General features: G+C 35.2%; 1 protein-coding gene and 1 pseudogene across 2 annotated transcripts; both read left to right on the top strand.

The window, feature by feature from the left end:
- The first annotated feature begins 338 nt into the window (after nt 1–338).
- On the top strand, nt 339–4,494 carry LOC143537188 (uncharacterized). Of its 2 annotated transcripts, none has more exons than XM_077031009.1 (11): nt 339–488; nt 626–823; nt 1,612–1,677; nt 1,750–1,889; nt 1,963–2,089; nt 2,163–2,317; nt 2,403–2,538; nt 3,405–3,489; nt 3,590–3,855; nt 4,012–4,139; nt 4,240–4,494. In XM_077031009.1, coding segments are annotated over exons 1-11 (1,392 nt in total). In that variant the 5' UTR covers nt 339–398; the 3' UTR covers nt 4,241–4,494. The 2 variants fall into 2 exon arrangements, with proteins under 2 accessions (XP_076887124.1, XP_076887125.1); XM_077031010.1 differs by having other exon boundaries at nt 4,216–4,494.
- Nucleotides 4,495–5,243: 749 nt separating this feature from the next.
- On the top strand, nt 5,244–11,800 carry LOC143537232 (4-hydroxyphenylpyruvate dioxygenase pseudogene; annotated as a pseudogene).
- Nucleotides 11,801–14,024: the final 2,224 nt, after the last annotated feature.

Here is a 14,024-nt window from a genome sequence, read left to right as displayed (position 1 = left end):
TGGCAAGCGACAAACGAACAACCCTAATCACATGGAACACAAAGTCTTTTCCTTAACGTGAAATTGGTTTACGTTTTATTTCTTATTATTTTTTATAAATAATATGGACTTAGGGTGGGCAAATAAACTAGTTAACCGACCTGAAAATCGAAAAGAAACCAACCGATTTGAAGTCAATTATGTAGAAATCGGTTTGAAACCGATTGAAACCGTAGATTCGGACTTAGTTTGTAATTTTCTCCATCATTAACCTTACCGATACCGTTTTGATTTTGATAGATCAAACTAATCCGGTTTCAACCCAAACTTGAGTAGAATTCCAAACTTCATCACTCCATAAATAAAAAAAATAACAATAAGCTGCAAGAAAATTTACCCCAAACCCTAAAACCCTAAAAATGTCAATTCAATCAGAACCAATATCCGACGAAGAAGAAGAAATTGAATTCGAACAACCAGCTCAAAACCCTCCTGCTCCAGCTGACGAGGTAACCCTTTAATTTCTCCATTCAATTAGATGCAAAAATCACATCTTTATTATAATCTTGATTGATATCAAGTTTCAAACTTTAAGCCAATTTAGCATATATTACATACTAAACTACTGCAATATTATGTGATACAGTTATTTGACATCTCAACAACAGTTGACCCAAGTTACATTATATCATTAATAAGAAAGCTTCTACCATCCACCATGAATCCCACTAGTATTAATGATCAAGAAAAGAATGTGAGTCATTCGGTTGGAGATGATTGTTGGGAAGAACATGGATGCGTATTATGGGATCTCGCAACAAGCAGAACCCATGCTGAATTCATGGTAACATTATGATCTTGGTTAGTTTAGTTATAGTATTAGCCTATTAGGGGTCTGCACGGTTCGGTTTGGGCTAAAACCGACGAAAAACTGAAACGTTGGTTTTTAAAATTTCGAAAACAGTTTTGTTTTTGGTTTTGGATTTGTCATTTGCGCTTTTTAAAAGTTTTGTGCGGAAAGAAAAAAAATTGGCTCAGAATAATGATTTTGGGACTAAATAATTTTGTTGTTTAATAACCGAGTGATTATTATACATTTGGGCCAATTTCAGTAACAAAATGATCTTGGTTAGTTTACTTAAGAGTCGCTTATAGTATTAGGGGTCTGCGTGGTTCGGTTTTGGGCTAAAACAGACAAAAAACTGAAACTTTGGTTTTTGAAATTTTGAAAACGGTTTGGTTTTCGGTTCGGTTTTGGATCTGTCATATGAGCTTTTTAAAAGTTTCGTGCTGAAAGGAAAAAAATTGGATCAAAATAATGATTTTGGGAGTAAATAGTTTTGTTAATTACTAACTGAGTGATTATTAGATTATTATACATTTGGGCTAAATTATTGGAGTTATATATTTATTAAATTCTTATAAATTACTTTAAATAAAAAATGAAAACCTAAAATTTCGGGTAAGTTTTTTTGGTTTTTATTACACGCAAAACCAAAACCGAACCACAAATTCGATTTTTACAAAAACATAAAAATAAACCGTCAGTTTTTTTTGGTTCGGTTTTTCTGGTTTTACACACACCCTTGGTTATACTTATATATAACCAGTTGGTTAAAAACTCACATGCAGGTCCAAAATTTGATTCTTGAAGTTATTTTGGCTACATTAACGGTCTCCCAATCACCTCGTGTCACTGTATGTTACATTTTCATTATTATGTAATCATACGCTTATATTATTTCACACTTTTTAACGGTTCATTTGCAGGAAATTAGCCTTGGTATTATCGGGAACCTTGCATGCCATGAAGTGTCACAAAAACAAATTGCAACCGTAAAAGGATTAATTGAAATAATTGTCGATCAGTTATTTGTAGATGACACTCCTTGTTTATGTGAAGAATTTAGGTAATGCCTCGCTGAAATTATCATAATTTAACTATTGGTTATGTATTTATATTAATATACAATTTTCCATTAGGTTGTTAACTTTATGTCTTCAAGGAAGCGAAGGTGTAACTTGGGCTCACGCGTTGCAGCCTGAAACTATTCTATCGCGTATATTATGGATCGTGGAAAACACATTGAATCCACAACTTATTGAAAAGGTAGCAAATACTATTATTATTTATAATTTTTTTTTGTGAATATTTTAGGTAACGCGAATTGCATGTTTTAAAGAGTGTAGGTTTTCTGTTAGCAATATCAGAAAGTGAAGATGAAGTAAGAACACTTGTTCTCCCACAATTAGTGAAATTAGGGCTTCCAAGTATTTTAACAAATCTTTTGGCTTTCGAGATTAGTAAAATCGAAGGAGATGAACGATCACCCGAAAGGTACACCGTGTTGACTTATTTAATGCTGACATGTCAGTTATTATTAGTGGTTACATTTTTTGACACAAGTTTTATCCTTTATTAGGTACTCGGTTCTTGATACGGTTCTTCGGGCTATTGAAGCCCTGGCTGTAGTTGACGGTTGTTCTCAAGAACTTTGTTCAAGCAAGAAACTTTTTAATCTACTCTGCACTATGATAAAACTTACTGATAAAATTGAGGTATGTAATATTGTTATATGATTATGTTATATATCTATTGCTTATTTTTTTTAATTCAGTTTTAATCAGATCAAGTGAATGTTAACAAATAAGTCTTTTGTTACTTAAAAGTCGAATACGTATAGGTCTGTAAATCAACCAAACGCTCAGTGAACGATTCATGAATGGTTTGACACTAAGCTCGTTTATTTAATAAACGAACCATGAACATAAAATTTTGTTCATTTAGTTAAACAAACGAACATGCATGCATTTCTTGTTCATTCATTTACGTTTGTGAATATTCGTTTTTGTTTGTTAGTTTACATTTATTTAAGTTCATTTGTTTACATTCATTAATATATTCATATAAATTTTTTTGGCCCATTACAACTTAGTTTAGTTCTAATAACCTTTAAGGCTAACACATTGTTCTTCACATTACTTTTAACTGGTTTCAACTCAGTTATGTTCGTTCATCTATGTTTAGTTATGTTCATTCATAATTGTTCATGAACCGTTTGTTAATACTGTTAACGAAAGGACATAAATGAACATGTTTATTTTCTTAACGAACGAACGTGAACAAGAAAACCCTGTTCGCTTTATTGTTAGTGTTTGATCGTTTGTTCCATTAAAGTTAAAAGAATGAACACAAAAAATCTTGGTTCGTTTACAAGCCTAAATACATATTTTAGAGGAACGAGCATCACTTAAAAGATAATCTTGAGAAAATTGTACAAACGACTAAGTAAAAAAAATAAATGCAATATCACAGTGGAAAAGGCGAGTTATAAATAGTTTAATGATATTTATATACATATATAATAATTATAATAGTTTGCTGTTTATGTTTTATTTTATTTATTTATTTTTTGGCAAATCAGGTGGCCACGTCATGTGTTACTGCTACTGTTCTGATCGCCAATCTTTTAACCGACTCTGAAGATTTGATTTTAGAGATAAATGAAGGTAATTAGTGCAGTTAATTTAATCCCGACATCTGATTTTTTTTTGTTGGTATTTCTATACTTATATCAAATTAAACATTAACACTTTAGATACATTGCAGATTTGGATTTCTTGCACGGTCTTTTGGATATTATTCCTTTTGCTTCTGATGAAATGGAAGCCAGAAATGCATTATGGGACATAATTTCAAGATTATTGACTCAATTTCAACAAGAGAAAATGAATTCAATAATTCTTTATAAATATATATCAATTCTAGCAAGTAAGATTGATATTATAGAAGAAGAGCTTCTTGATCACCAGTTAACTTCTTCAAATCAAGATCAAACGGGTTCAGAAAGAAACCTGCGTATAAGAACAGCAGCTGTATCCTTTATAACATTGCTCAAGAAACCATCTTTAAAAGTTTGACCTTTTAAAGTCAAATCTGTCTTTAAATGTCAAACTGTCTTTTATCTGTTTCTTGAATAGTTGAATTGTTGAATGCCACAAAATCTTGTTTCTTTTAACCATTTGTTACAGCTGAAAAGAATTGACTTTATTGCAAGTCAATGGTTGACCTTAAAGGATCAGGTCAGCCCTAGCGATGCATATATGGTCAACGAACGGGATCTTGATAGATTAAAGGACTGCTGTCGAAAATATAGCTAGTAAGACACAAAAACAATTTCTCTTTTTGTATTACTGTTTTCGTTTTGTGTAAACATTATTTTTTTTGTTGCTTAGGAACTGACAGTGAGTTTGGATGAGGCGATAATTGAAGGTCCGGAATGTTTTATCTTACGCTATTTTTGGTGGTACCCTTGTTCAAGAGCTGACTAACTTTGACTTGTGCATGTGCATTGTGTGTTGTACATTGTTTTTATTTGGGAATAGAATAGAAGTAGACATGCATAAGTATGCATGGGCAAATGTTACCACATAACATTGTGTTTTCGCTTCGGGCTGTTTTGGTTACTGAAGTTTTCTTCTTAGTTTTGTAAGTTTTCGAGTAAATTACATGGATTCTATATTTCTATGGTAAAGCCATATTTTTGTTTTGCTTCTTTCTTTTAAAATTTACAGGTTCGTTGACCCGTAACAAGGGGTGCAAACGAGCCGAGCTGCTCGCGAGCTACTTGAGATCGGCTCGTGAAATAGCTCGATCGAACCAAGCTTAAACAAGCTCGAGCCTAAAAGTAAGCTCGTTTAATAAATGAGTCTGAGCTTCACTTATCGATCTCGAGCAGACTCGCGGGCCTAAATGAGCCTGTCATTTGTATAATTTTTATAACAAAAAATAACTAAATGATATATATTATGTTATATATTAAATTTTAATTGAAAAAAATATAAAAATATATAAAAATAATTAATTAATAAATAATAAACGAGCCGAGCCTGAGCCAAGATCGAGCTCGAAAAACTACTCACAAGGAAGCTCGAGCTTTAGAAATAAGGATCGAAACATGCCGAGTTTGGCTATTATTATATTGCTATTAGATGCAAACAAGTCACATGTCAATCAGTGTGACATATATGAACAAATGCTATCTGGATATGATTGATTTTTATTATTATTATTATTATTATTATTATTATTGCTATTATTATTATTATTATTATTATTATTTATTTTAATGTTTTGTTGGAAATCATGCTTTGATAATTGAGGTCCATGTGATTCATATGGTGGTCATATTTTTGCTTATCAAAGCTTTTAATAACTATACAACTAAATTTTTGCATTTAACAAAAACAAACCAAAATAGAAAATGAGATCAGAAGCAAAGCTCACTGCTGGAAACACCGCGGCCGCAACCACCGAGGAACAAACCTAAACCACCATCAAGCTACTTGGTTTCAAGAACTTCATTCGTAAAAACCCAATGTCCGACAAATTCGCAGTCAAAAGGTTCCACCACGTCGAGCTTTGGTGCTCCGACGCGACCAACACCGCCCACCGCTCCTCCTTGGGCCTTGGCATGCCCATTTTCGAAAAATCCGACCTCTCCACCGGAAACACGACTCACGCATCCTATCTCCTTCGCTCCGGGCAACTCAACCTCCTCTTCACCGCCCCTTATTCCCCTTTCATCTCCACCACCACCGCCACCGCTTCCATCACGACGTTTTCACACACCGAATGCCGCAACTTCACCGCCTCCCACGGCCTCGCGGTCCGCGCAATTGCCATTGAAGTCGAAGACGCCTTTTCGGTCAGCGTGGCCCACGGTGCCAAACCTCGTCTCCACCGGTAATCCTAGGACAAAATGACGTCACGTTGTCCGAGGTAAAACTTTACGGAGACGTCATTCTGCGATTCGTCAGTTACACGAATCCCAATATTGATTCTACTTTTACCTTTTTGCCCAGGTTTGAACCTGTCGAAAAAACATCAACTTTAAAACAACTTGATTACGGCATCCGCCGCCTCGACCACGCCGTCGGTAACGTCCCGAACCTCGCTTCGGCCGTCGACTACGTAAAATCCTTCACCGGATTTCACGAGTTCGCCGAATTCACAGCCGAGGACGTCGGGACCACCGACAGCGGACTCAACTCCGTCGTTTTAGCATGCAACAACGAAACGGTCATGATTCCAATAAGCGAACCCGTTTACGGGACAAAGCGAAAGAGTCAAATCCAGACATATCTAGAACACAACGAAGGCGCCGGAGTGCAGCATTTGGCACTGGCCAGTAATGACATATTCCGAACATTGCGAGAAATGAGGAAACACAGTGGAGTTGGTGGTTTCGAGTTTATGCCATCGCCACCGGTTACTTATTACCGGAACTTGAAGAACAGGATGGGAGATGTGTTGTCTCAAGTACAGATTAAGGAGTGTGAAGAGTTAGGGATAGAGATGATGAAGGGATTCTGTTTCAGATTTTTACTAAGCCTGTAGGTGACAGGTATGATCATTCTAAACTGACTGAACCGTCTAAACTAAAGCAAGTCAACCGGTTTGAAACGTGTATGGTTTGGTTCAGGGTTTAACAGTTTAAAGGAGTGCTATAAATGAGTTGAGCCAGGTTGGGCTTGAGCTCGAGTTATAAGTTAAATGAACCCATAGTGGACAACAGCGGTAAATAGTGACAAGCTACTTATATGCTACGTAGCGAATAGCGGTAAATACTAGATAGTGGCCACTATTGCGTATTTACCAATAAACTAGTAGCATTTTTTTTAAATAAATAGCGATTTCATTCACAAAACTTTTTTATACGGTGGAATTGGTGGCGTTTGATCAGGAAAAAAAAGCCTAAAAACGCTCGAGATTAAGAAAAAAGGTAAGGGTCGCTATTTTACCCTTATAAGATGCTAAACAAGTAAACATCGTCACATTGTGGGGAATTGCCGCTTCGCTATGTAGTGCGCTATAGTGATGTGCACGAAGTGGTTTATAAAAATTTAGCAAATAATGACCAAGCACAACGAGTAATAAAAACCTAGAATACCTTAAACAGGCAAGTGAACCTATCGGGTGTAGAATAGCTATGGGAAGACCGGGAAAATCGAACCCTAGAGACACTTATTAAATTAACGTGACTAGTTCTAAAAGCTAATTTAAAGTAATGATTAAGAAAATAAATATTTTTGGATTTTTATTTATTTTATTTAAAAAAAAACTAATAATTAATTAAATTAATTACTTAATTAAATTAAAGTAAACTAGAAAATTAAATTACCGAATAAGACTTTAGCAAATTCAAATGAGAGCAAGGGTTACCTAGGCAAGGAATCCGAATTGTGATGACTCGGGCTTTTATCGGTTACGGGAAAATGCTATGAGAACCGGGAATCTAAAGATATGAAGCTCTAAGAAACCTAATGGATCCCTAATCACTCTCAAGGTGTCACCTAAGAGGAAATCCTAGAGATCATGTAAAAACACCGGCTTATTGGTTCACATGTCAGTTCACCAACTATGATTAATTACCCTATAAAACAGCTAACCCGTTGGTTTCACTATCTCAATACACCTGAGTACACGGGGTGGTCTATAAACAGTCTAGAGGACATGGGTAAACAGTGAAATTAAGGCAAAAATAGGCAAACCTCATGTCAGATAATTTAACCTAAAGCCCTAACAACGCAGACAAACCTGACTACTATCACCCGTCGGATATCTAAGTAGGTAAGAATATAAATTTCTAATTAAATGCCAAAAATCAGTTTCTATGGTGAATGAGCTCAATAAACCATAAACAGGTTGCAAACACACAGTAAACAACCCTAACATGCAATCTATAATCAAAAGACATTCAATCAAGTAACATGTGAAACATTCATTCAAGCACAAATCAAAAGTAAATACACGTGAGACACATCCTATAAAACTAATCAAAACTTTTAATTAATCAAAATCCCAAAATCAAAACCCGAAACCGACAAGTATAAAATAATCAACAAAGCATAATCCAAGCCTAGATAACAAAAACATGTTTAGCCAATAATCATGTTCAAGAACGAAGCTAAAATATATATATAAAAGAGTTCATCGAAAAAAAAAAGTTAATAATAGTTGAGTTACGAGCCTGCTAGCTTAAAGTAATTGAGGAGCTTGTCTGCTTGTTGTTTTCTGTTAACCATACTAAGGCCCTGTTTGTTTTTGCCTCTTTTCTCTGAATAGAGGAAAACGTCTGATTCGATCAGACGTAATCAGGCGTGGGGCTGTTTTTTTTTTTCTGGCATTAAGAAGTTCAGCGTCTTAATAGCATCTGAACCAGTAAGAGCTTTTAGTGGGTCTGAAAACCTCTTAACCCAAAAAAAAACATACGTTTGTCTCCGGCCTCCATTAACTTCTAACCCGGAGACTAGGCTCCATCTCCGACGACTAGAGGTTCGTCTCTAGCCTCCACCTCTTAATGATTCAGATTTCAGACATTTGAACCACCTCTTAACATTCAGATGTGGTATTCAGATTCAGACTTAAATCTCTAAAAAAACAAAAAGAGCCTAAAAGAAAATAATAATAATGTTGTGATTTTGTTGTTGTCTTCCTCTTTCACAACAACAACAACAACAATAATAATAATAATCTGTTGTGCCCACTTGTGTAAAAATGTTCACCCACCACACTAAAAGAAAATAATAATAGTGTTGTGATTTTGTTGTTGTCTTCCTCCTTCAGGAAAACAACAATAATAATAATCTGTTGTGCCCACTTGTGTAAAAATATTCACCCATCACACTAAAAGAAAATAATAATAATAATAATAATAATAATAATAATAATAATAATAATAATGTTATTTTGTTGTTGTCTTCCTCCCTCACGAAAACAACAATAATAATAATCTGCACTTGTGTAAAAATATTGATAATGTGACTGCAACTTGCGGCTCTCTCTCCTCATAGGTTTTTTTTTGTGATCTAATTATTTGTATTAGATTATTTAATTTGTTGTCCAAGAAATCTCATTAAGGGCTCACCAAATTTTACACGCTGCAGCCATAGCTCAATTTCAGTCATAATTGATGTTTAGTTAACTTGAGTTATGGCCACTATGATCTAACTTCACCATCACCATTCATTCAACAGAAACCCACTACGAAATTGTGTGGGTCCATACCAAATTAAATAAACCTTATAGCCCATCAATCGTTTATACTTCTGTGTGATCCAAGAAAATTATATATGTCGCCAACGTATTCTGCCAAATTGTGACATATAATTAGTATCCACACAATAATTTAATATTTCAAATTTAATTATATAACTCATACGTAAATCATGTGTGGTGTAACAAGCAAATACTTACAATAGTTAATATCTCTTTTTTTAGTTGATTTACTAGTTTTGGCTCGTTGTCTCTTGAAACCTTATACTTTAAATATGAGCCAAATACGAGTAATATTCAACCAAAAGCCTAGCTCAAGAGTAGTCAAAATAGTAGGGAATATATATATATATATATAATAATATGTAAATTTCAGACACATCATATAGCAACCGCTACAAACAAGGCGGCTCAATTGTTTCAACAAGCTAGAAAGGTGAGCTAGAGCTCAACTCATAGAAATCTTAAGATGGTTCGTCCAACTCGTTTAATTTTTGTATCTTAAAATTATTAAATAAGAAGTTTCTGGAAAATATATTCAAAAATATTTTTCTCAAGATCGGGCTCAACTCATTCAAAACAAGCTTAATTATTAACCCGAGACGCCAAAGTGTGAATCATCATCATGGCCATAAACGAATCTGATGACGCAATTAAATTAAAAAGTAAACGCTTAGAATGTACAACATAAAGCATATAAAATTGTTAACCCGAGACGGCTCAGGTCAGTATGATGGCGGCAACATACGTTGCTACCTCAAAAACCGAACCATATGTCATAGCCATAAACCGATCTCAATAGGTGGAATTAATAGGCTCAGGTCCGCATTATTGCGTACAACTAATGAGCACCGAAAACTACACACAAACCCGATGATGATAGTAATCTGCATATGAATAATATATTCAAGCAATATATAAGTAATTGATCACTGATAGTATCCACATGCATTCACACATATCAAGTTAATCATTGAATTAAGTTTCGAAGTATTAACCTTGTGCCAAACAAAGAGAACCAAACTCCCAACACACACACACCAGTAGCAAAATATCCATCAACCAAGATTGCCAACAATTTTAGGGCCTTTTGGTATATCTTTGTTGTTTGTATGATGAGCAACCGAATGCCAGGCGCCACCCAGATTTATAAATGGGGGCTTGGAATGGCTGCAAAATCATGCTTGCCTTGCCACAAGTATGGCATCAGTTGGGATGCAAATTATAAACTGGACTGTTTTTTCCCACAAGTATGGCATCAGTAGGGATGCAGATTAGATTAAATTGAGACAGAAGCATGCACAGTAAAAAAGATTAGCAAATACAATCTCCATGAAACACTTTAAAATTTAAATAACTACATGATGCAATATATTAGTGGGTGTAAGTATTCCTAAACAACTAATGTCAAGTTGGACATGGAATGATTAATCTCATGCTAATTTTAAGCGAAGTTAACGAAATTACAAATTACACTTGTAACAAAGAATATAGCCATAAGGGATAAGGGAGAAGTTGGTTGTAGATTAAGACCATTTACTCCGGAATAGTTTAACGACTTTAAGTATCAGTTAGAGTATAGTGTAAAGACGGATAAAGTATTTTGTTTGCTTTGTTACTTGTTCAATAAAACGGTCAAAAAGTTGCATTTTTAACCTATGGATATCATGGTTGGAACAAAAAAGAGAGATTGGCTGCTCATGTAGGTAAGCAGTATAGTTATCACACTTAAATCGAAGTATGGGACCTCGCCCCGACCCGACCAAACAATGACCGACCCGAAAATTTTGAGCGTTGGAAAAATGGGACCCCAATGAGCAAAAATCCTGGGTCCGCCATTGCATGTATCCGATGACTAATCTTACATAGAAACGTGGCAATGAGGTACAACTATTGAAGAAAGGAGTATACCTATTAAAGCGAAAGCAACAATTTGTAAAGCACTATGTACAACACTCAAAGCACAACTTTGTCAAAGATAGTTGCAAATTAATATATATATATATATATATAATATTATTTTTGTACTTAGCAATTTGGCTCAAAATTTTTATTAAAACCGGCTAAACCGAACCATCAGGGCCGTCTTTGAGGCATGGCAGGGTAGTCGACAACCACAGGCCCGACACCCCGTTAGGCCCGAAATTTTTTTTTTCAAAAAAAAATATATGTATTTTATTCTAAAACATGTGTATAATCAATGTTTCAACACAATAACATAACCACTAGCTTGGTCTAATGGTAAAGGGGTATGACATCTAACCAAAAGGTTGTGGGTTCTAGTCTTATTTGAGACAATTTTAAGCTTATTTTTATACAAAAGTTTTTTACACAACTTAAATCATAATCAAATAAGCTCATTTATAATTATTAAATTGTTTAAATCCAACAAAATGTTTCTTTTACTTAAGGCCCAAAAAAAAGTTCGCCTTTTGCCCAAAATATTTTTCGTCTTTTCGGAGCTGGACCCGCGAACCATAAACTATCAAATTTTGTTGAATTTATGATCACTTTCAGAACACACTTGCTAGCAAAAATTGTAATATGGTAATGTATGCAAATTGTTTGAGCAGGCCAACCTTGTTCATGGAGATAATCCAAAGAGTCGGGTGTGTCGAGAAAGACGATGAAGGGACCGAGAACCAGAAAGCGGGTTGTGGAGGATTTGGTAAGGGAAACTTCAAAGAACTCTTTATATCTGTTGAGTATGAGAAGACACTTAAAGCATGAATCAGTACAGAAAAAAAACAATGCCATAATTAATAAGATGTATTGTCAAAATAAAGGTTTTAAGTTTTGTTTATGGAGTTGGTTTAAAAACAGATTGGGTGAAGTAAATGAAATAATTTGGGCTACTTTTATGTTTGGGTAGAGAAAAATATATAATGGGCTGATTGTGTGGGCTGAAAAGTAGCAGACCACAGTCCCACACCTAGAGGTAGAGGTGAAAAAAAAAACCGTACCCGGAACCGGACCCGAAAAAAATACCCGGAACTGGTTTTTTTATACCCGGGTATTCTATACCCAAAACCGGAACCGACCCTACCCGTAGGGTATGGATAGGGTATGCATTTTGAGGTCGATACCCGTACCCGGAACCGTACCCGATTTATACCCGTAAATACCCGGACCCAGTCATACCCTATACCCAATACCCGGTTATACCCGATACTCGATACCAATTATCTAATACCCAAAATAATACATAAGTTTTTATAGTATATTTTTATTTTTACTTCACAACTTTTATGTTTAAGCTTTTGTAAAATGCATATTACTAAGTAAGTAATTTGTAATTAAGTGGATTTATGGTTTTTGTAATATCATTTAATTATTTTTATACATTACAACGCAAAACTAAATTTTAAACAAATTAAAAAATGTATAAGAGAATTACAAATTCAAAACAGGGTATTAATACCCGGTCGTACCCGGTTCCAATACCCGAACCCGATCATACCCTACCCGGGTACATAGGGTTGAGTTTTTCTTCTCAATACCCTACCCGAACCCTACCCGATTTCTCTCAATACCCGATTTTCCAATACCCGATCATACCCGAAACCGGTTCCATACCCGAACCCGGGTATTAGAAAAAACCCGATTTGTGCACCTTTACCTAGAGGTGCACAAATAGGTTTTTTTTACCCAGATCCGGGTATGGTCAATAAAAGTCAAAATCGGGTTAGGTAGGAAACGGTTCCGGACATAGTTGGATATTTGACCCGGTTTTGACCGGGTATTTTCGGTTCCAGGGAAAATTCTAATATCATGTCGTACCCGCAGGTAACTGGTTGTGGGTCAAGTACACTAGGTCGGTCCATAACCAGGTATTTTCTGCACCTCTACGCCCACACCTTGCTATTGCTAATTTTGGTTTTGGGTGTTAGAAGTAATAATAATAATAATAATAATAATAATAATAATAATAATAATAATAATAATAATAATAATAATAATAATTTTTGAGATTCAAAGCCGGTTTGAATTTGTCAAAACTGATCCGATCCGTCAGTTTGAAACTGGTTTGGCATAAACTGGTTTGGGAAACCGGTTTGGCATCTGAAATTCGACCTAGCTATATAGCCATATTTTGAACATTTTTTTTAATCCTTTGGCCCCTCATTTTGTTGGCATATCGACGTATTGTGTGTTAGTTTAACGAATCCACTCAAAAACACGACTTAATCTCTCAAACCTTGACTCGATCTCTCAAAAACGCGACTTCTAATAACATTCAAATGTGTTCAACCATAATCTTCTCATGGTGTTAAATCTTTGTCAAGTAAGAAAAAATTCACTTTGAAAGACCTCATTAGCCCACACAGTCATCATGCACAACAGTAGGCTAATAATCAAATCAACATATTATTGAAATGAGTAATGAATGACAAACGTCTATAGTTGGTATGGCTTTTTGAACTACTTGTGTAATAAATTAAATAATTGTTTTAACTGTTACAAAAATTATAGCAACTTTATTAAAGCTGGACACCTTTAAGACCATGTGTACCGGTCACGTTGTGGCAAGTGTTGTGAGTGAAAACGCGGGGTACACCGTCCCCTATGCGTTATGTTTTTTTTTTCAAACGTTATATCTAAAACGCTGGACATGGCACGCAGATCCAAAAAAAAGAGCCGTTGGTCTTGGAGCCGTTGTGTTTTTTTTTTTTAAAAAAATATATTAATTATATTTATACTATATAAACAAACCAAACTCATATTTTTTTAACACATTCCTTCCAATCTACACCATCATGTTTCCAAACAACAACCAAAATATTCTCGGTTTCGGCCAATATGCCCGTCAAGCCAACCAAAATCCACAACCGAACCAATCTACCGCCCCGACGCCAACCGTACCCGTCCCGCAAATGGCCGCCTACTTTGCACTTCTACAAAACTCTATGCTAAACGCGGTGCCCGGTTTCCAAAACCCAATGACAAATATTTTTTCCGGTTCGGGTTCCCAACCAGCCCCGGAGAC

This window comes from Bidens hawaiensis, unplaced genomic scaffold (genome assembly GCF_021521415.1).
Source record: "Bidens hawaiensis isolate Kalapana, Puna unplaced genomic scaffold, B.hawaiensis_p1.1 tig00011151_1, whole genome shotgun sequence".
NCBI lineage: Eukaryota > Viridiplantae > Streptophyta > Magnoliopsida > Asterales > Asteraceae > Bidens > Bidens hawaiensis.
The sequence above is the reverse complement of the archived record's forward strand: the minus strand, read 5'-3'. Positions and strand labels throughout refer to the sequence as shown.

Excerpts from the sequence above, each read along its gene's own strand:
- LOC143537188 (XM_077031009.1), top strand. The coding sequence starts at position 399 with ATGTCAATTCAATCAGAACCAATATCCGACGAAGAAGAAGAAATTGAA. Across the intron at positions 2,318-2,402 it reads GATGAACGATCACCCGAAAG|GTACTCGGTTCTTGATACGG; the intron begins GTACACCGTGTT and ends ATCCTTTATTAG. Across the intron at positions 3,490-3,589 it reads GATTTTAGAGATAAATGAAG|ATTTGGATTTCTTGCACGGT; the intron begins GTAATTAGTGCA and ends GATACATTGCAG.